General features: G+C 39.0%; 1 protein-coding gene across 1 annotated transcript in view; it reads right to left on the bottom strand.

The window, feature by feature from the left end:
* kcnn3 (potassium intermediate/small conductance calcium-activated channel, subfamily N, member 3) overlaps positions 1–23,309 on the bottom strand; it is a 130,330-nt gene that overhangs the window by 13,947 nt on the left and 93,074 nt on the right. The window contains exon 7 of the mRNA XM_017702026.2: positions 10,772–10,882. Coding sequence (XP_017557515.1) covers positions 10,772–10,882 — 111 coding nt within the window. The remainder of the gene's footprint in view (positions 1–10,771; positions 10,883–23,309) is intronic.

Raw genomic sequence — 23,309 nt, 5'->3', positions numbered from 1 at the left:
GCCTATCCCAGCTGTCAATGGGCTCTGGTTCGTTAGCTTGTTGTTATTGTGATCTAGCTTTCTTCTCCTTTCTTGACACTCCTTATTTGTGCAGAATGAAGAGCAATCCCAAAGGAATCGGAGATGAAACTGATGCAACACTACAAAGGTGCAACTAACGTAATGTGTTGAATGCAACCTTGATTCAAGTTGCACACAAGTTGTTTGCAACTTCAAAAAACTTCACCAAAGTTCCACCACGTTAAGGCCTATTACCTAGTAACTATTATGAATAATTTAGTAACTGCTATGAATCTAATACAGAAGATATAAGGTTTGATTACCTGCCTGTCAACATGCTTTACCGATAAGAGTCGCCTACCTCATGTTTAAAACTTGAGTTCCTCTGGATAAGAGCATCTGCCACATGCATAAATGTAAATGTATGACACTACTAGTGTACTTTAAATTTTGACACAAAACATTTTGGCCAAAAGGTTTCTTCGGAGACATTCCCCTGGTCCAAGTATACTTTTAAACTTTTAACAGTATAGTTCTGATGGTTTGAAGTATACCACTGAGTTTAGAGTTAACAAAGGGGTTAAACAAAGCGAAGATTCGCTCACTGATCATGGTGCAAATCTTTCTACAATCCGCTTCCACTAACCAGATAAAAGCAGACCAGCCTTTCAGGACTGAATTCCCTGAGGGCAAGAGCCTTTCACAGCTGTGATATCCAGCAGGGCAGTTTCATTCATTATGAAAGAAATGGGTGGGGGGGTCAGAATTCATTTCTCACATTAAGGATCTGTGAAAACATGACTAGTGGTTCCTGTCAAATGTCAGAGCTGGTTTGAGTCTCTCTACCCTGAGCATGCCTTTGTCAATGCAATGATGCTGACACGATGTCTTCGGCTGGAAAGCTATGCAAATCTCAGACGCTGCACGAGGCAAAAAGGGGAAAGGGGTGGAGAAAAGGGGGCTGAAACGAGGGAAAATCGGTTTGGAAAAAATGTTTTAAATGAATGAGGAGACTTCAAAGGGACACCGCTCGGTGAGGGAAGAACAATTACATCCTCGGTTGGCGGCAAAGGGAGGACAGAGCCTTCCCATTTTTAATAAGCTCCTCATTTGACGGTGCACCTCCGGCCATTGGGCAGCACGAAGGCGCACCTTTTTTTACGCTCCAGATTTAGCACAACAACGTTTTGATTAATTAGCAGAGGTCAGTGTTTTTAATAATACAAAGGTGAAAGTTCTGCCCTGACCACAGCACAGGTTTAATTTAAGAAAGAGAGAGAGAGAGAGAGAGAGAGAGAGAGAGAGACAGATGAGGCAATCATCAGGTCCATATTAACAGGCAAGAGGTGTTGATCAGCTGAGCTCAATAGATTCTCTGGAAGCTTCCACACAGTGGCCCCATTTACATGACTGTAAAGCAAATCATTCAGTAACTGCATGAAATAAATGTACATTTTTATTTTATTTATTTATTTTTGTAAAAGTTCCCCTTAAATGAACAGAAAATGTGTTTTTTTTTACAAGGCAGATCACTGAAGAGTCACCATCTGCTTATAGTTTATAGCCCAGATTTGTGGAAAAATGGGTGAATTTTCAGCTTCTTTTATTTTAAAGTTTAAAAATTACATTACCCATCTATTTGACTGGAAAGAAGACAGTTACAGCCTCATATGACCCCCAACTTTTGAATGTAAGTTATGAAATATTAAAGTTATGAAGAATATGATGAAGTGTGTTTTGGAACCACCAGGGGGTACAAATCATACTTACTGAATCACGTTTTTTGTCGCATCACATTTACATAGGTGCAAAGGTGAGGTTTGACTAAATATGTACCCATTTGCACAATATATACATTAATATACACCAATACTGCACCACTCCAATGTACAGTTTGTACAGTAATATACATTACAAAATAAAAGCTATTATATGTACAGTTGTACACATTTCTATATATGCAATTAGTGAGTCTGACATAGACAAATGAGATGCAAGGTACACAGGGGATAGAATATTGAGATATATTGAATATGTACAAGATGTCAGTCTATCTGTGCAGGTACAGATTTGCTAGATAGAAGTTACATTAAGATCAGAGGGAGTCTGTTGTCTGTCTTTAACACAAATAGAGATATTTTACTTACTATCCAAACTGACCAGTGAACTGGTTTCCTTACTGCAGCCTGCACATACCTCTCCACCATGAGTGTGTTTAAAATCTCAAAGCTATGTGGCAGGGAACAGGCAAATTATTTGTAACCAATTCCTGTAATAACTTATAACTTCATGTGAGGGATGTTTTAAAGACATTAAACACTTGTTGGTTCCACCACCGCTGTCAGTAGTTCTCTCTCTCTCTTTCTGTATGTATGTATGTCTGTGTGTGTGTGTGTGTGTGTCTGTGTATGTATGTATATATATATATATATATATATATATATATATATATATATATATATATATATATACATATACACATACATACATATATATATATATATATATATATATATATATATATATATATATATATATATATATATATACTTTTTTTTTGCTCTTTTCCAGATTCCAGTGGAAAAGAGTTAAAAACAACAATTACATGCTCTATATGGAATTATCTTCTCTTTTGACTTATTAAGCAGTTCCTTTGCAACTTAACTTTCATTTTATTTTCCCGCAGAAGGTTTACCTATTGGTGGATAAATGGTGGAAATTCAAATTTTTCAGCCAGTTCTCAAAATAATTTTTGCTAAATTTCTGACTTATGTGGTATTTATAATAGCAAAGGTTTCTTAATGCAGCATTTGAAGCTACACTACAAGTGGTTTCATAACCAAAAAAATACATTTTTTCTAAGCGTTTATCACCTTAAATGTATTATGTCTGGTTAACATATGAAAAAGTACAGTTGTGCTGTCTTCATCATGGTTTAATAAATCTTCCTCAACAAAAAAGAAGCACAGTATAAACAAAAAAATTTACATCTAAAACTCCAGAAAGTCTGTTTGTTGCTTTAGAACAAGTTTCATTTTAGGTGTGAGGTCATTTTAAAATCAAAACCCAAAATCTTGAGATTGCTCTAATGAATGAACCTACTGAGGATATTTATTCCCATAAACCAATTGATATAAAGTCTTTTGTAATATTGAATTCATACCCAGTTTATATATTAGCTCAGTTCAGCTGTTCGGTAAGCAATTAAACTCAATATCTATAATGCAATTTAGAACCTGAGGGACAAACAAAAACACTTTAAAAGTTTGTATGGCTGTAAATCCATGATGTGACTGGCCAAGCCCTAGGTGAGTAGCCGTGGAATGACCCCGATGTCTCTGATGGTTTTTTAAATTTTAATAACATGCCTAATGTAACACTTACATTACAGTTCAAACACAATTACATGCTCTTAGGGCAAATTTCACGCTCAAATTGGCTCTTTTCATTATGGTGTTTTGCTTGTACTTGGACACATTTGCAAGAAAGGCATCTACTTTTTATTGAGTTCCACCAGTTGTTTTGGTTGAAATTGTTGTTTGTTTCTTTTTATTATGCTCGCCTTCCAGCTGTACCCGCGCTGCCGGGCTGTCGGTCGCATCTCTCCCTTTCAAGCATGATCATAATTTACTGCAGACCAAGAAATGAAAAAAAGAAGAGAAAGGGGGGCAAACGTACGTACTTTATCTCATATGTGGCTGAATGGTATGCATTTGATTCATTTGAATCAAAATAACTCTGTACATGAGCGTGTTTATCTTCCGCTGCCATTTCACTGTCAGGCGATACAAACTTGATTGCCTGTTTAATGGATTCGGATGGATTAAAGGAGAAACAAATAAAGAGCAAGAAGCTAAAATAAAAAAGGATGCAAGACAAACAAATTGATTCATCAAAATGGTTCAGTGCGAAAATAGCTCACAGCAGAGACCTCAGCATTCACCTTAAGGAAGATGAGGGCTTCAGACTGATAGGAAATGATCTGTTATGCATTACACATCAGCAAATCCGCACAGCACTGGATTAAACACGCATCACGTGAGGTCGTTCAGTTCATTCTTACAGACTTTGCACTGGTTGTCAATAAAAAAAATAAAAACATATATAAAGTATACAGTCTAATGGTACAGTGTGATAGCTTTTTTTCTTTTTTTTATTTCGTTGTAAAATAAATAGAATGTTAATACCCAAAGCGTAAATCTGAGATGTATGAAAAATAACAGACAAGTTGTTTTCTACTGTAAATATCCGTTCACAGGCCTGAGCTTTGTAAATTGAGAATGATACGTTTTGCTAACCAGACACTAGAATACTTTGAAAAGGCTTTAGGTTCACATCCAAAGGCACAGACTATGATTTTGCAAAGACTGGGGATCCTGCAGGGTCACTATTTGAAAAATTGTAACTAGATTTTTGAGATTATTTCCCATAGATTCCAAGAGAAACCCTTTCCCTCTCCACTCTGTAGAGTGTGCATTATAATGTACCGGAGTGTGTAAGTCCCAGGGAACACCGTAAACTACTGAGCATTACAAACACATAGTTCCGGTCCTAAAATCTGATTGGCTGAGCAGTGTTTGAAGCCGTTTTAAAATCCACGACATACGAACTCCTATGATCGCCTCACAGCAACAGAACTGTGCCTCATTGCGTCACAACAAGATAATAAATCCTTGTGCTGCTAATGGAATAATCTTTGACTCTAATGCTGCTTGCATAGACCACTGTGTATATTAATTAATTAAAAACCCATTTTCTGTTTAAACTGGCAACTTATGTTCTTAACTAGGATCCAGTTTTTAAAAAGCAGCAGGAGCAGGGAGCCTTTTTGAGATTCAGCCCCAGGATGAGAGGATGGGTGCTGCAGGATTGGGGCTAAATAAGAATCGTGGTGGTCATCTGGTGACTAAAAAGCATTTACAAGCAACTTACAAGAAGTGCTTTGTCTATCTAGAGAAAGTATCTTTGCTAGTTACCAATAGGTTCGAGAGAAAGCTTGTCCTGAGCTCAGATACTGCTAGAAACAAAACGTCACTGTTGATACCGAGAGAAAAACGAACAGCGTTAAACACACAGCAGTGCAATCCAATACATAAGTGCAGTACAATACATTACAATCATTACTTAATTCGGTGCTCAAACACCTGTTGAGTTTGGAGAGAGAAATCAGCTCTCGATATATTATAAAAATTGCAATCAGGTTTTCTCAAATGATTTGTGTTGTTTTTAAAATTTGCTGTCTTTCCAAGTTGCAATGATGCATGAGGAGGTTAAGCCAATGCTTTTTGAAATTTTGGTTCTGTCCTTCCAGTTGAGCAGTATAACTTTTTTGGCAATGGTAAGTGATATGAACATAAAGGATTTGAGGTAATTGGGTGCTGAAAGTGAGGTAAGGTCATTAAGTAGCGCTACAATGAGACATAAAGGGATGACAGGGCCCAAAACCTCTGATAGCCTGTCCATGACCATGACCAAAGCTGCTGGGTCGGGGGACAATTCCAGAAAGCATTACAGTAGTTGTCTGTTAAAGCTGGACAATGTTGGCATTTGCCACTGTGACTGAATCCCATACGGTGTAGTTTAGAGGCTGTAATATATGTTCTGTGAAGGGTTTTATATTGAATTAGTTTTGAATTGCTGGACATAGAGAAGATGTCACTGCATATATTTTGCCAGCTGACATCACATGTTTCTTTTATATCTGAGGTCCATTTTTCAACTGGGAGTGAGATAGTTATGTCCTTTGAGGCTATGAGTTTATATATTTACAATAACATTTTCTGAGGTTTAAGGGAGTGTAGTTTTAAGTAGGGGGGGGTGCGATTTCAGAAATTTTCACTATTAACTTTATTAACTTTTCTTTATAACATCTTTGAGTTGTATATACCGAAAGTGACTATTATCTGGTATATTGTATTTTTCTTTTATGTCATCAAAGGTCATGAGCAAGCCATCAGAGAACAACTGTGCCAGGCTGATTATTCCTCTCTGTTTCCAGGCTGGGAATATAAAAGGTTTGTTATTTATTAAAAACATAGGGTTGTTCCACTGAGGAGCTTGACTTGAGGGAGAGTGGTTGTCTTTAAGAATTTTGTTTGAATTCCATCACGCATTCAGGGTGGTACTTATTGTGTTGTATTTATGAAATGTAGTTTTTTTATAGCTTTGTCTGTGAATGGAATACTATTAATGTCCAGTTCTTGAACTAAACTTTCCTCAGTGTCTTGCCAGGGTTGGTTTGAGCTATTTGTCCAATGTCTAATGTAAAGCAATTGATGTGATAGAAAGTAGTAGTAGAAATATGGGCCTCCAAGTCCTTCAAGATGTTTAGGTTTCTGGAGGGTAGCAAACTTGATTCGAGGGTTTTGGTGTTTCCAATAGAACTTAGTAACTGCATTGTCAAGAGAGGAGAACCAGCCTGATGGTGGGGTAACAGAGGTCATAGAAAACAGATCACTGATTTTAGGGAGGATATTCATTTTAACTGCTGATATTCGGCCAACTAGAGTTAATGGTAGTTTATTCCACCTTTCTAGATTATCCTTTATTTCTTGCATTAAAGATATGTAGTTACGTTTATACGAATCGTTTATGTTAGAAGAGATATGAATACAGAGATATTTAATAGACTGTGTGATATGTTCAGATAATATATCATAGACCTCGTCATCTCAGTTGAATTTACTTAGAGGCAGAGACTCAGATTTGGACCAATTAATGGAATAGCCAGACACCCTACTATGCTTATTTATCAGATCATGAACTTCTCAGCAGCGCAAAATTATTACGAATGTCGAGTTGGACTGGCTTAAAAGTCAAATGAACTCCAATCTAGCTGTTCAGACTGAGTCGGATATGTATCGGACTTCAGTACCACATATGAAAGAGTCTCAATTCAGTGCGTTTTTTACTGTTTACACAGCTACACAGATGACACATCTGTGTCACATGAGGAAAAAGATCGAATTTGGGCCACTTTTACCTGCTGTGTAAATATAGCCTAAGTTTCCATATCTCTGAACCGGTTTGGGTGGGCGGGGCTGTTAAGTGTGAGCGGCCTTGTGATTAGTCAGGGGAATGCTTACGGAAGCGCTAGCCAAGAGTAGAACCAGGGAACTTGTAGAGAGAGGAATTTCCACTCTGCAATGTCTTCCGGTTTTCTCAAACACTAGAGGGCGCTCCCGAGTGAGTCTAAAATGAATGGGTTGATATGGAGCAGCTGAGAAAAATCAGTTTATAAATGCTTAAACATTTTTAGTGTAAAAGAATATATTCAACTCCTAAACACAGAACAGCATAAAACATTTTAACACTGCTGTTATATTTCAAGAGCTTTAAAACTCAAGCTATAAGAGTTCCTCATGTAGGTCCATGACGTCAGTGAGCGCGAACAGCCAATAAGCGACTCCGCTCGCCAATCAATCATCAGGCTCAACAGTAATGCCTGCCTTCTGCTGCCCAAAACCAGTCTGCTGTAGAAAAAAGGAAATATATTGGTGAGTTTTCTTTGCTTTTGTAGTGAAAGACATCCCTCTACCTTCTAAAATGAAAGAAATGTTCTTGGCGAGTGATCAGAAATTATTTTAATTTTTCATTTTTAGCCATTGGGCTCCATTCACTCCCATTCATTGAGGACTCACTCGTGAGCGCCCTCTACTGATTAGCAGTCCTGTTTTTGTTATAACGGGGGTAACAGGAAGTGGCCAGGCTCCTCATAAACCGGCTCTGGTAGAACCACCCAGTTTACATTGAGAGGAAAGAAGTACATTGGTCATTTATTGGAACATTATCTTTGGAACATTATTCAAAGGGTGTACTTAATACAGGGGTGTCCAGCCCTGGTCCTGAAGATCTACTACCCTGCAGAGTTTAACTCCAACCCTAATCTAACACACCAGATCCAGGTAATCAAAGGCTTCAGAGGGCTCTGACTATATTAGCCAGGTGTGTTGGATCTAAACTCTCCAAGGTAGTAAATCTTCAGGACCAGGGCTGGATATCCCATAATACTCATCATTCATTTTTTTATAGTACAGCTGGCGTACAGTAACAAAGTCTACATCAGCACTTAGTACCCAAAACTTAGCGTGAGCTGCTGACACAAACCCGATGCCCTCTCTGATCACGGAGAGACTAGAGGAAGGAAACACCCACCATTTTGTCATGCAGTTCAAGGTAAACACACTTTGCCTCTGCGTCTCCACGGCAACAAGTCTATGAGGTAATCATTTTATTATTCAAACTTCCCAGTCTTTTTTTTTGAATTTGAACAGTTACAGATGCTCGTAACCATAGTAGCAACAGACTCAATGCCATAAAGTGGAGAAGCGCAGGAACACTACACGCCATGTATCGATCTCGCGCACTCTCTGCATTAATCCAGCAGAGTCAACTGAGTGAGTGTAAGATAATGAACTTTTAAAAAAAAGTGGGGGGTTTGTTTCGCCATCCTCCCTCCTCCGCTCGCTCCCTCTCTCTGAAGGCATTTAAGGCATTTAGCTCTCCCTCTTGAGCGGCCCGCCCAAAAGCACTTCAGTCGATTTTTTATCCGTGTTGCAATTATTGATCACCGGCTCTCCTCGCTGTCTACAGTGCGGCCAGGATGTAGCCTACATATTTGATAGGGGGAGCTATTTTTGAAACTTGGGACTTTCAAGTGCATGAAAAATTGAAAAGGACCTAGAGAGAGAGAGAGACAGAGAGAGAGGGAGGGAGGGAGAGAGAGAGAGAGGCAGGGAGGAGGAGGGCAAAGGAGGAGAGAGGAGAGAGGGATGGAGGGCGCAGGCAGAGGAGAGGCAGAGCGAGCTGTAGGAAAGAGGGAGAGAGTGATAGCGGCTGTTACGCAATGCTCTGATCTAACTGAAAGATTGGTTTGGACTGTTGTCTTCACAACACATTACTTCACCGTGCACACACAGCTCCTCGTGGACGTGTTTGTGCAAGCAGCCGTGTGTATGTGTGAGACTTTTTATTTTTTTTGCTTTAAAGTGGTAGTTGTTAGCCCAAAAATCAGATCCACACAATTTCCACCTTGACTTAAATGTAGATGACCAGACGTTTCTGAGACTCCACCCTCTTCAGTATCTTCCCTAGTCTTGTCTTATTCTCCCTGAGGCTCCGCCTCCTTGTTATCATGCTCACCTGTCACCCACCTTGTTTTTTTCCCCCAAGTGTTTCTTGTTGGTCTTTCCTGTACACTTAAAAAAGACGGTTCTTCAAGGGTTCTGTATAGAACCATGAAAACTCAAAGCAGCATGAAATCTTCCGAGTATGTTTTATATGATTTTTTATAGAACCAGAACCTAAAAAGGGTTCTAGGATTCTTCAGGGTTGTACAAAGAAGCATGAACACTTAAAAGTACCCTTGGCATGATGAAAGGGTTCTTTCCATCATGAAAGCATTCTTCAGATTGATGGAGAACGTGGAGAATGTGCTGTTCTATACAGCTTTTTGAAAAGGGCTCTGTATAGCACCCAAAGGGGTTCTTCCATTGTTACAAGTTTGACATCGTTATTATAGAAGAACCGGCCTAATCTTCCCATCTACAGCACACTCTCCATCAATCTGGAGAACCATTTCACCATGCAAAAAACCTGTTTATGCTTCTATATAGAACCATTTTCTTTACTAAAGAACCCTTAAATATTGGATATTTCATAGTATATTTGGTAGCTTTTCTTTTTTTGACATAATTTGACAGCAGCCACTCTTTTCATTGTGCAAATGTGCCAACAGAAATGATCCAGAATTACTTGGAATAAAATCTCTTTACATGAATTTACATTAAAAATTCCATCTACTTTACCATTTTGGAGAGGCGAGGTTTTGGCCCAGCGGTGAAGACAAATGCCCCTTGTCTTTGTTTTGTTGCTTGCTGAGCACTGATTTGTCTGTTAGCCCTCGTTTCTTATTATTTTCCTAGTGTTTGTTAGCCCTGTTCTGTTCTCACAGTTCTTTATTTCCCTGGATTCTAATAAAACCAACTCACACTTGCATCTTGCTTCCCCACCTGCTCGCCTGAAGATTGCATTTTGCACTTGAGCTATGAGGCTAATATAGCTAACAAGTAATGGCAACTTATAAATCACCAGTTAGCACTGAACATGCCTAAATCACCACACGCTTGATGTACACCATCTTATGTCATCCCGACACTGTATGGCATACTGTTATCCATAGAAATAGTGCAAAGCTAAGGAAGCAAACCTCAGGCACCAAATATGTCTGACTCAATTAGGTGTTAGAGAGAAAGTTGTATACATTTGAGTTATGCAGTAAGCTATTGGTTTAAACATTGCCAATGTGTATCACTGCTGCCGGAACAAAACCTTGTATCTCCAAAATGACAACTTTAAAGGAGAAGGAAAAATACTTTACTTTCAATGGAAGTCAATGGAACCAAACGTTTTCCAAGTCATTTTGGGCCCGTTTTATTGGTCCATTCATCATGAAATTTGCAACAAATGTAAAGGGCATCAGACATTTTCAAATTATGTCCAAAACTGAAAAACGGAAAATGGAGATACAAGGTTTTCCTCAGACAGCATCGATATATATTCACGGCATTTGGCAGACTTTCTCAGCCAGAGGCTTACAGATTTAGGCTAGGTATATGTGGCGGTATGGGCTCCTGCCCAAGGACTCTTATTGGGGTGGCATGATGTGCTTGGCAGGGCAGGGAATCAGTGTCTAATCTTCATAAAGCGCAGTGGTGTAACCCACTACGCTACACCTACACCTTATGATTGTGACTTTAATCTGTGGGTGTACCCGTTTGGTGAGCTGCGTGTCCATCATAAAGTTGTGCACATGCTTCTCGGCCTTGGTCAGCTCCAGCTTCCTTGCTACCACGGCAACAACCAACGCTGTGCAGCCTGCGCCCTGAAAGACAGAGAGAGAGAGAGAGAGAGAGAGAGAGAGAGAGAAGGACAAGAAGTGAATAAACAAGAAGAGTCATCCAGCAAGAGAATATGTCACAAGAAAGAAAGTGAAGAGACTCTTTTTGATTTTCATTGACAGAGGTCGTACACAGAGGGCAAACACAGAAAGAAAAGAGGATAAAAGTAACAGAGAGAGAGAGAGAGAGAGCGAGAGAGAGAGAGGCGGGCGGGGGGAGAGGGAGAGATGGCAGAAAGAATCAGTGCAGGAGTGTAGCTGCTTTTTGCAACATAGTGACCAACTTCTGCAAAAAGCTCTGAAATCTGACCCTGAGAGTGTAGAACCCATTTAAAGTAATAGTTTTTAATGGTACATAAATTTCCTCCCTCTCCCCAAACATTCAAGAAAACTTCTGGAAGGTTTTTTCTTTTTGCCCCCAATTTTCTCCCAAATTTAGTCGTTTCTAATTCCACACGCTAGTTAGGACTCCCACAATCACACAATACCACCAGCGCTAAAAAGGTGAAGGCTAGCACAGGCTTCCTCCCGGATTTGCAAAGCACCACTTCATCTTTTCGAACTGCCAATCACACAACGAATTCCGATGCTGGAATTCAGCACCACATATGAAACATCTCAAATTGGAATTGATAATGTCAGAATTTATGTGTTTTTCCTGTTTACACCTCCACAGAGATAACACATCTGTGTCAATTACGTAGAAAATATCTGATTTGGGCCAACAACTCTGTGAACATAACTTGTGAAACTTGCAAACAGCTCACAATGCACTTGGACTCATTTGGGCTTATTTTGCTCAGCCTAAATTCTTATGACATTCTTATGATACTTCACAGCTTTATGTCGCTGATTTACAAACAGAAACAACAGAAATACTGGTTCTTCTTAGGGCAAACAGCTCTGTTTCTGAGCCCTGAATCACAGGTAGCTTGTCTACATTCACTTTCTAGCCTCACCTAAAACTTTCAACATTGTTCCCATCTCTCTTTTTTAACAAGATGTTTTTGGCAAGATGTTTTTGGCGTCCCTGTGCACTCATTCAAAAAAAAAAAAAAAGACTTATGGATGCAAAAGTTCAAAAGTCATCTGTCACTCGTGAAGGACGATACACAATCCTCGCTGCCATTTTTAACCTATTCGCTTCTTTTGAGTTTACGTGCTTCAGCTGGCGCCCCTAAGCAAACATACATATTTCACCATATTTTCTTTTTCCAAAACTTCAGAAGATCGTGATGTTTTCGAAAACAAATGCAGAGTAGGCTATATTCATCTACTTTACACTGGCGCCCCACAAGCCTGATTGAATCTTTTAAACAGGGAAATGCGATACATTCAGTATCTGGATGCAGTGACTACATCAAATCATGGTGATCAGACAAGGTTGCCTTAGAAACATCTATGTCTACATTAGGGCTAAACAACTGGGGGGAAATATCTAACTGTGATTTTTCTGACTAATATTGAGAATGCAATTGAAACTATATTGCAAAGTTCTTTATTTTCTACACCTTTAAAAAAAAGATGGTTCTTCAAGGGTTCTTTAGAAAAGAAAATGGTTCTATGTAGAACTATGACCACCCAAAGAACCCTGTGCATGATTATACAGTTATTTGCCTGATGAAATGGATCTTCAGATTTATGGAGAATGTGCTGTAGATGGGGTAGAAAAGGGTTCTATATAGCACCAAAAAGGGTTCTTCTATTGTTACAAGCTTGGCATTGTATTCACTTAAAGATGGTGCTTCAAGTGTTCTTTAGTAAAGAAAATGCTTCTATAAGGTTAGATGGTTCTTTACATGGTGAAATGGTTCTTCAGATTGATGGAGAATGTGCTGTAGATGGATCTATATGGTACCTGTTTAAAAAGGGCTCTATATAGCACCTATTGTTACACTCTTAAAAAAGAGATTTCAATAGTATTTCAAGAGTTCTTTAGTAAAGAAAACGTTTGTAGAACCATGAACATCCAAAGAGCCTTTTGCATGATTAAAGGGTTCTTTGCATTGTGAAAGGGTTCCTCAGATGGATGGAGAATGCAAAACACTTTTGGAGCGACCCTGAAACAAAACACATGCTTGACAAGATGAAGGATTTGAATATTCTTCATCTTCTAGATGATGGATGTTCATATTTTCAGGTAAAGTGGCGTAAAGTGTTTTTTTTTTGTTTGTTTTTTTGCAACTGCAGCATGAAGTTTGAGTATTATGTCACGTTTATGTCACATCGTTTTCTGTGAGTTTATTGGCTGGTTGAAAAGCAGAAATCCGATTACTGTCTTAGACCTGGAGTTTTCCCATTATCTGATTACTCAAGTACAATTTAAATGTGCTGATCAGATTACAGACAAATTCTAATTATTAAGTGCACGCAAATGAACTCAATGAAAACAAAAATATTATAATATGCGCAATCGGTATCAGTCAATACTCTGCATTAAGGTTCTTGGAACTGGATCGGTGAAGCTTGGATGTAATATGGCTAATGATCACAATTACATATCCAAAAAAAACAGAGCTACCTTAATTTGCACCCACTGCACACAGACATCTCCACTCTGGAAAAGTTGCACATGATCATCACGTCCAAAGCCACGCATCGGTTAGAGGAGTGTAAAGGCTATGGAGCAGTGGAAGTGTGTTTTCAAGAGTGATATAGCATCAACCAACATCTTTGGGATGAGACTGTGTGCCATTATTGATCCAAAACCAATCATCTAACATCAGTACCCGACCTCGTTAATGTTCTTGTGGCTGAATGCAATCAGTTCCTCACAGCAGAGTTCCAACATTTAGTGTAAAGCTCTACCAGAAAAGTAGAGGCTGTTACTGTAGCAAAGGGGGGACTGAATTCAGGAGAAATGTTGAATAAGCTGGTGTCTACAAACTTTTGGACACATAGCGTATTTTTTGGATCATGTGAATCATGTTTGGATTCATCAAAACACCCACAGAATCTCAACTGCGTCATCTGAAGCTGCTCACGGCCTGACTGTAAAAATATGGGATTCGTCATACTTTCTTCTCATCTGCATATTATTGCAGCCTACTGACATATCAGTTTTGCAAAGGGCAGTTTCACAGTAACTCATTAACAAAGGAGACACTGAGCAGCCCCAGTCAAAACACTCGCAAACGTCTCTGTGTAGACACAACGAACAGAGGACAATTTCACCGAGGGGAGGAGCAGAGAAAAACAGGATGAAAACGGAGTTAGATAGAGTTCTAAGTACAGATGGCACATGGAGTTGATATGGACCAAGAGACAAAGAGACAGTGTGAGGTGAGAATAAAAGAAGGATTGGGGGGGATTGTGGGGACAAAAGCCAGACAGAGGAAGAAAGAGGAAAGAAGAAAGTGACAGAAAGAGGGAACAACAGAGGCGATGGTAATGAGGTCACCAAACTGATTTTAAAAGTCCCTCCATGAAGAGAGTGCCACAATATTCAATGCTGTATAAAAAGAGACAAAAATGCTAATACATCATTTCAAGCTGAAATGAATGAATTTAGGTCAGGATGACATGAAGATAATTTTGGTTTCAATTAAAATGCTAAAATCAAAGCAATATACTGAGTATTACAATGTCGCAAAATTGTTGCAAATACAAATAATTAGTTGACAGTTAAATCAAACTTACTTTTTCAAAAAGATTTCGACTTATTTTTGCTCAATCGGGTATAAATTTATTACTCATTTTGCCAGTTCTTGCTTCTTTTTTTTTTAAAAAAAATTATTGCTGACTTTGCTGATACACTTTTAGCTTATGGGATTGCTCTTCTAGTTCTTTGATCTTTGGTGTGCTTCTTACTTTTGGCACTTTTTTTTAAACAGAAGGCAAGTCTTACCCTACTTTAACACCAGCAGCAAATTTTTGCCCAAACTGCTGGTCGCTCGTCGCCTGTGGACATTCGGATGCATTCTCACTAGAAATAAAAATCCTGGAGAAAATGACTTGTTTGCTTATTTTTATTTAACTCCTGTGTTTGGTCAGTTTGTGTCTTTGCAGTCAATTTGTCTATTTGTGATGAAACCTGTGGTAGGAACAATATAATAATCTAACCAAAACTGGAGCTCAATGTTGAATTTCTATTGGTAATCCCCACATCGTGTCGCTTCTTATTTGCATAAAGTTAAGCTCAACTTTGTCATGTTGTTGACATCACCCACTCTGCATCACCAACGTTCATGCCATCGCCGGAAATGGCCAGTTCTCTTTGAAAACAAATAACCTCCGGCCGCTTTTGCGCTTTGCATCGCTGCTGGTGTAAATATAGGGTGAGAAGAGGGCGTGCACCTGCACTCTCTATTAGTCAACTAATTTGGAGTGACAGGCCTTCTGAGCACATTTTTGGACACTGATGAACATGAAAGCTGTACCAACTTTTGAGTTTCAAACTGCTAGCGCTACCTACCCTAGCAGTATTTTCTAGGGTTAACTAGGAGAACCATCCTGGTAATGATAGTAAACTGCTTAAATATCTGACATCAGTTCACTGCATTAATGTAAAAAAGGCAGTGATTTGGAGCAGCACCATCTGTTAACGGGCATGCTGAGATACTAAGCCTGTATTAGGGACTGACGTGGAGGGATTCAGTAAGTAAAAACAAGAAAACACGGACATAAAAGCCTTTATAAACACAAACGGAACAGCCAACCATGTTATATCAAAATTATCCCCTTTGTAGTGATTAAACGTTAATGCCTTTCAGTAAATCATAGCTGGCAGTATTAAGTGGTATTTTCCACTCTTTGCTGTGTTGATGCCAGTTGTACCTTAACGTTATTTCCCTCGACAAACAGCTCAGCAGATTCAATGGAATCATGCAGAGCCGCAGGCCATCAGAAGCAGTTTATACAGCTCCAAAACTCACCTAGTTCCCCTTTAGCAGACACTGCTAGGCTAGTTAGCGTTAGCATTGGCAAACTCGAAAGGTGAAACACCTCCGCCATGTTTAAGTACGATAATAAAAGTTAGACTGCTAAGCACAAATGTAACTATAAATTAATTTAATATGAAAACATTAAAGATGCACTATGTATGTTTTGGGGATTTGGAGACATCTCTGGTGGAAATGTGTAATTGCACGCATTTTGTAATGTGGGGGTTGAGCTTCGGACCCCTTCCTCGAATGCATGAATCTATTGATTCATGAACATTGATGGAGTATTCGAGAATGCAGTCAACACTTGGCGAAGGACGTGTCTTCCAAGGACACGAGTGAGTTGCCTACTGTTATCATATCTGTATCAGTATGTTGTTGATTTTGCATTTGTGACCTAAACGTCGAGCCAAAGCTTCTTTTGGAGTCTGTGTGGTTGACGCAGCCCACAAATCCCACAAATCCAGTCCCACCTGGCTCTACAGAGTCACTCCATTCAGCCCACAAACACCATGTTTCAGTGTTCTTAGCGTCAACTCAGTAATGCTACTTCTTTCAATTATTTAAAAAAAAACAACTTATAGTGCATCTTTAAATTTAACATTTAAACATTTATCTGTATCCTTTCGTTCTTGTTATTGAGTTCAAAAGCTGGTAAAACTCATTCACAATTTATCGCTTGTTATTTTCAACATCCTTGACCGGGTTTGTCAAACATAACGTCCATCCTGTCACATAAACCTTTTTAAAAGATATTTTTGGCAATATTCACCGAAAAGTCAAGTCATTTTCTGTTGAAAAACTGAGGTTAGAAGGTCTAACCTTAATAACAGGGAGTGCTGCAGCCAGTTTAGCCTGAAATGTTCCACCCAGTCACATTCATCTTCCTCCTCAGTACTATTTGGCACAAAAAAGCCTACTGAGTTGGTGAAAATCTACTTTTTTGTAAAAGCAATATGTTTTTGACATTATAGAGGACAGAAAAGTGTGAATTATTGACAAAAAGTCTATGCCTATTTAGTACTGATCTCGTAGAATGACTCAGAAATGAGTTGGGATTAAAAGTGGCTATGCGAGCTATGAGTACACTCTGTACACAGCGAGTGCGTACACGCGTGTGCGTGTGTGGGTATGCGTGTGCTTCATGCACGTGTGTGCTTGGGTGGCTAATGGATGCCACTCATAGGACAGATACAGAGGCTCTCCAACCCAAAATTGCTAAAGATATGAAAACAAAACAAAAAGCCCATTTTCCTGGAGCACTCTATCCATATATGGCGCTAAATAAATCATGACGCCTCTCTGTGGAAAACCCTTCTAGGCTCTTTTTGCATATACAGTGCCATGAATAAGAACTCGCCCTCTACAGAGTTTCTCGATTTTTCTGATATTGTTGGGAGACCTATATGACAGTGAGTCTCTCAATTTAATGGGACATCTTTATTAAAAAGAACTGCCTATAAGACCTATGTCGAGAGACTTGCAACGCAACTCAGACTTGAGACGGACTTGATTTGACTTCATTAGGGCCACAAACCTTCATGCGGTAAATGAACAAACTCTTTCCTTTCCAACCTTGGCTGCCAGCTTCGCCACTATCATGCGCAGTTATGCTGCAATACGGTTCTCCTGCAGCTCGCAGCGGCATCAGGTTCAATATGGTTTCATTTAACAAGCCTTTTAATTTAAAAAAATCTTCAGGTCTTAAAGGGCCACCTGTTTTTCTCAGTTTAACAATTAAACGGTTAAATATGTAAACAAAGTCATTCACAGTGGTTTGACGTGAAATGGTCCATTGGTGTTGATAGCGTGGCTTGGCCGGGGGAAAGGACCAACGCACACTGACCGGGAAACCCAACAAGAACTCAGAGACACACACATAAACACCAGCGCAAGTGAACAAACGCTTTATTTACACATTTAAACCAAAACACAACCGAAACTTAATCCCCACAGCTTACTTAGCGTCACATGCAAATAGTCCCTTCTTCCCTCGCTCTCTCTGGCGTTCATCTGGCCTCGTGACCAGCGTCCTCTCTCCTACCCACCGGACAGAGCTCGTTTTTAAAGGTGTCCATGCTGCGCTAAATCAAGGGAGAGGAGCAGCTCACACCTGTGTGGGGAGTGGTCATCTCTCCACCGCCTAATTTGGAACCAGACATCTTCTAAAACGTGGACATCGAAACGCCACTGCAAGCTCCCTCTAAGAAAGTTATTACATGAAATCGTAATATATAATCGTAAATCGAAATCGGTGGAGAGGTACATATGGGATGTTGTAAGGCAAAATAGCTCTGAAAGAAAATCTTTTTAATCTTTATTATTTAACCATCGTTAACATTACATATAAAAGCTCATGTGTAGATTCACTGGTTGTTTTGTATGGCAAATAAACTGGAAATTACACCGGCTTCTTGTGTGAATTGTCTCGTTCCACCTCAAACCAAAAACGTGGAAAATAAGAATCTGACTTCAGCCTCTTAAAAATTTGAAAGAAAAAAGTCGAAAGAAATTTTGCAAGATACTATTCCACTGTGGCAGAAAAGTTTCCTGCTAGAGATGCGAGAAAAGCAGCTATAGCTAACCTTAAAGCAGAACAAAGTAAGTGCGTTTTTGTTTATATATTTTTTTAGCCTATTTTAGTACATTAGCACATACTGAGAGATATTTACAGCCAAGATAGTAAAATGGATATAAAGTGTTGTGGCTCTTAAGGTGGTCTGATTTTTGTTACAAGAACAAAATGACTCTTCATAGCATTTTGGGTTGCCGATCCCTGGAACCGATGACTGTGGGCTCTCTGTGTGTTATAACCGCTTATTAATGACTTTCTCAGACCTTTTTGATCATTTCCAAAGAAAATACATGCTGTTTGAAATATGGCACACAAAAAAAGACATTTTGAGACCCATTCAGAGAAAACACAAGTGTAGACTGACTAATGCTCAGTTCAAGAATGCTGCTTGTGCTGCTTGGCCCCTGGTTTAAGTCTGGCTTCATAAGCCCTGGAGCAGAATGTTTGATTGTGAGAATGAAAAGTACAGAGCGGACACTTTTTTCTTTTGATAATCTCATTCCAGTCTCACTCCAGCCACCGGACTATCTCACCCAGTCACCTTACCAAAGTTGGCAACCCTGTTATGCTGCCATCATTTTCATACAGCACACATAAAATCTTCATCTGACGGAGGCTTCAAATTTTTCATAGCCTAAGGCTACAAAAAGGCTTAATCCAGCCCTGCTCCTGCTGATGTCCTTAATACAGAGCAGAGGCAACATTTCTGTCAGGGCTGGCAAGTGCTACCTCAACTTTATCACCGTACTTTCTGCTGCTGGACGTCCTCGTCGCATGGAAAAAACTCGTATTTCATGCATCTGTTAATTATTTATGCTGCTAGAGCAATTCTGTCATAGTGGCAGCTTCTGGGAAGCGTTTAACTGTTCCAGGCTTCCTTCATTTGGACAATAAAGCTTTGACTGTCCACACAAAGCTGCTTAAGCAATAAGAATGTCATGCTATCAATAGCCACTCACATCAACAGGGCATGCGTTGATTTGGGCTATGAGGGTCTGTCTTCTGTCAGCTATGAAAGACATAAAAGAAGAAGGCCATCTGTCCCACACAGCCTTCCATACAGTGTATTGAGGACATCTATCATTCCTAAAATCAAAAGAGCAAATAGAGTCCAAAAGGCCAAAGAAATGGTAGCACTAACCACAACAGTCCAACAGACTGCTCAGCACTGACATCTGGTTTGAGTATGGATGCAAAACTATATCGATACATTGTGGTGCATCGATCTGGAGGTGGCATTTCAGATGCCTCAATTTTGGATTGGATCAGAATTGATTTTGAAAACTTAACTAGCTGAGCAACAAAGCTTTTGTAAAATACTCTACATCTGCACACGGCCACACACATTAGCTGAATTCTGTATTAAGGTTATTACACACCACTGTAATACATTTTGACAGTTATGTTGCTTGGTGACTATAATCTAATGTTATTGTATGGTGGCAAAACAGTTTATTGCATGTATTATTCAAAATAAATGAAATTATTTATTGAACATTGGTGTATGTTATTATATTTGTCACTGGTTTATGAAAGTAATAAGCCATTTGAGCTTGTGTGTGACAGCAACGTTGCCATGGATTAAGGTGTTTTATTTGCTTACTTGGTAATATCACTGTAAAGTACGGCCTTGGGTAATCAAGAAGCTGCTTTAATGACATTATAATATCCAGCGTATGGTGTATAGTACCCAATGCGCTACAGAATAACATCACAACACACACTAGACATACATGCAAAATGCTAACCACAATAAAAATAAGATAAATAACAAAACAAGCAAAGCAATTTAATGCAAACTGGTTAGATGACAACTGCTAAAATAGCACTGATACAATATTCAATTATTCAATAAAGTATCTATTCTATAGTATGTATTTTTGTCCAAAATAAAATGATTGCATTATTTTCAAATGCCAAAAAGCTTGGACATTTTTAAATAAAGTTCTTAAAGCTGCTTCATAAAATGTTAAACTAATAATTGTTTTAGAGAAAACCTTCTTGTCAAGGCACTGCAGGCTCATTTTCTACAGCAGAAACAGTCAAACGCCAGCAGTGTTCTTGAGCAGAACCCGATAAATATGTTCAGCCAATCAGCGCACAGTATTCGGGTCAGGTGATGTAACACTGTCGCCAACTGGTTTAGGCCCAGTATCAAATGGCTCCCTTTAACCTACAAAGTGCAGCATGTAGGTCTTAAAATAATGGCTAGTGCGCCTAAAAAGAGCACAGTCTGTTTATAGATATTTAATTTTACCCATTAATGGGTTGTATTTTCAGCACTTCACCTACCTGTTCTACGTTAAATAACATTAAATATTTAACTTTACAAGGCTTTGTTTAACTCTAAAACATGAAATGACCACTGTAGGTTATCTGCTTTTGACAAAAAATCTAAATTTCAATAAAAACAAAATCAGTAATGTTTGATTTTCTAAGTTACCTGTAATTTGTTGGGTTATTTTCATGTAATCGAAAAACCCAAATTGAGTTGACACAACCTGGAACGCACAATTAAATAAACATGATTTATGAAAATAATCTGTTTTTGCAAATGAACTCAATGACATTCAATAACAGTATCGGTGTTGTCGTTCCTCGACACTTGTTTAGCCAATTTATTATTTATTATTTATGGTTTGTAAAATAAAACGAATTCAATAGTTTGTTGAAAGAAAATAAAAGAATTGAACGAACTATGAAATACAAGAAGACTCTTCAAGATTCAGAAGTGCAGGTCCTTTATTCCTTCTTTGAGCATGGAGAATGTTCTTCCAAGGGCCTTCGGACGCACTCACACTTATACAGGGAATGTACACATATATTATACTCTCAGTGCAGGTGGGGTGATCTCATCCCACCTCTTTTTTGTTGTCTCCTATTGTCATGACACCACCATTATATCCAAATTGACCTTCACATGTCCATCATATGGGGTTTTTGTGGAGACCATTATCTCCAAGCCTAGTCTGATTCATTTTTTTAAAAAAAACATTGTGCCAGGTACCTCCTAACACATACTAGTAATTTTCCATTCTGGCCGTTTGGCCTTGAGCAGTTCACAAGTTCACTCGCTCCCTACAAAGTGTCTGTCTTCTCTCTTACGCTCTACTGAGGAAGCGGGTTTTAGGGCACTTGCTCCAATATGCTAGGCCATATTATGCTTTATTTATGATTTATCTACATAATACAAGACATTCTAGTTTTGGGAATCTTTCATTTACATCAGTGTGTTCAAAATAAATGGCACTTGGTTTGATATTTTTGTTTCCTAACACAATTAACATGAAGTATGGCACAAATGGCCAAACACTTTTTGAGGCCACCTATGTCTTTATGTATGTATAAATTGAAACAACAAGACAGACACAGAGACTGACCGTATCCGAGGAATGTTTCAAGCCCATATTAGTGAACATAACAGATTTCCCTGGCTTTCCCCTCCTTCTGGCACTCAAATCTAAGTACCACCACCAGCCCACCTCCTCCCCACTCAAAATCCCTCGTCCCCTCAGGGCAGTGGTATATTCCGACAGAGTTGGCCTTCGGTGTTGTCATAGCAACAAGTCCCATAATTCCACCTATAGAAAGTCATTACAATCACTCTCAACAAGAAAAGAAATCATATTCTACAGCCCTCTCTCTCTCTCTCTCTCTCTCTGTTGACTTCTTGCATTCTCTCAAGATGTTTTTCTTCCCTGTAGCCACTTCTATTTCTTCCACCTTTCTGAACCACAAAAAATGGATGGAACACAAGCGTCTTGAAAAATGATTTCAAAACTGAGACATGGTTTCTCTTTGATCTATGTAGGTCTGTGTGTGTGTGAGTGTATGTGTGGGAGTTAGTCAAAGTCGGGTGGAGAGTCTGTGTCAGAGTGTGTGTGTGTGTGTCTGCACTTGTATTTATATGTATGTGTGCATGTGGGAAAAAAGCATCTGTACCAGCAAGAAAGCAAATGTGCAAAAACAGTCTAACGTGACGATGTGCAGGTGTTTGTGTGGATGTGTTCACATTGTAACGAGAGAACAAAAAAGGGGAAAGAAAAAAAGAGAGAATCTCCGACCTCACAATGATTCAATTCCATTCAAATCAGGGCTGTCAGTCGACTACATCTACGACAAAAGCTGTTAATGTGCAATCCCATTTCCAAAAAGTTGGAATGCTGTGCAGATGGAAACAAAAACAGAATACAAAGATATGCAAATCATTTAAACCCTATTTTGAATTAAAAATAGTACAACGGCAAAATTTTGTGTTTGTGATTTAATCATCCTCAGTACATCATTGATAAGTACTGTAATCTTCGGGCCTCAGGTAGCACTGCATTACAAGCAGACATGATTCTATAGAGGAAATCACTGCATGGGCTCAGAAACATCCACAAAAGCAAGTTAAAATTCTAAAATGCAAAGAAGAAACCACATGTAAACAGGATCCAGAAACGCTGCCACCTTCTCTGGGCCTGAGCTCATTTAAGATGAACTGAGGAGAAGTGAAAAAGTGTCCTGTTGTCCTCCAGCCTAAAGACTAGCCAGCTTATTATCATCGCACACTTCAAAAGCCAGCATCCGTGATGATATGGGGGTGCATTAGTACAAATGATATGGATGACTTGCACATCTATGTAGACACCATTAATGCTGAATGATATATACAGGTTTTGGAGTAGCATATCCTGCCATCCAGATGATGTCTTTTTCAGGAAAGGCCTTGATTATTTCAGCAAAACAATGTAAAACCATATTCTGCACCTGTTAAAACAGTGTGGCTCTGTAGTAAAAAGTGTCCAGGTGCTAAACTATCCTGCCTGCAGTCCAGACCTGTCACCCACTGACAACACAGCACATTACAAAACGAAAAATATGACAAATATGCTAGTATAGACAAAAAATATAACGAAACGCACTTACTTTGCTCTGCTTTAAGTTTTAACTCAGCTATAGCTGCTTTTCT

This window comes from Pygocentrus nattereri, chromosome 3 (assembly GCF_015220715.1).
Source record: "Pygocentrus nattereri isolate fPygNat1 chromosome 3, fPygNat1.pri, whole genome shotgun sequence".
NCBI classification, from domain to species: domain Eukaryota; kingdom Metazoa; phylum Chordata; class Actinopteri; order Characiformes; family Serrasalmidae; genus Pygocentrus; species Pygocentrus nattereri.
The sequence above is the reverse complement of the archived record's forward strand: the minus strand, read 5'-3'. Positions and strand labels throughout refer to the sequence as shown.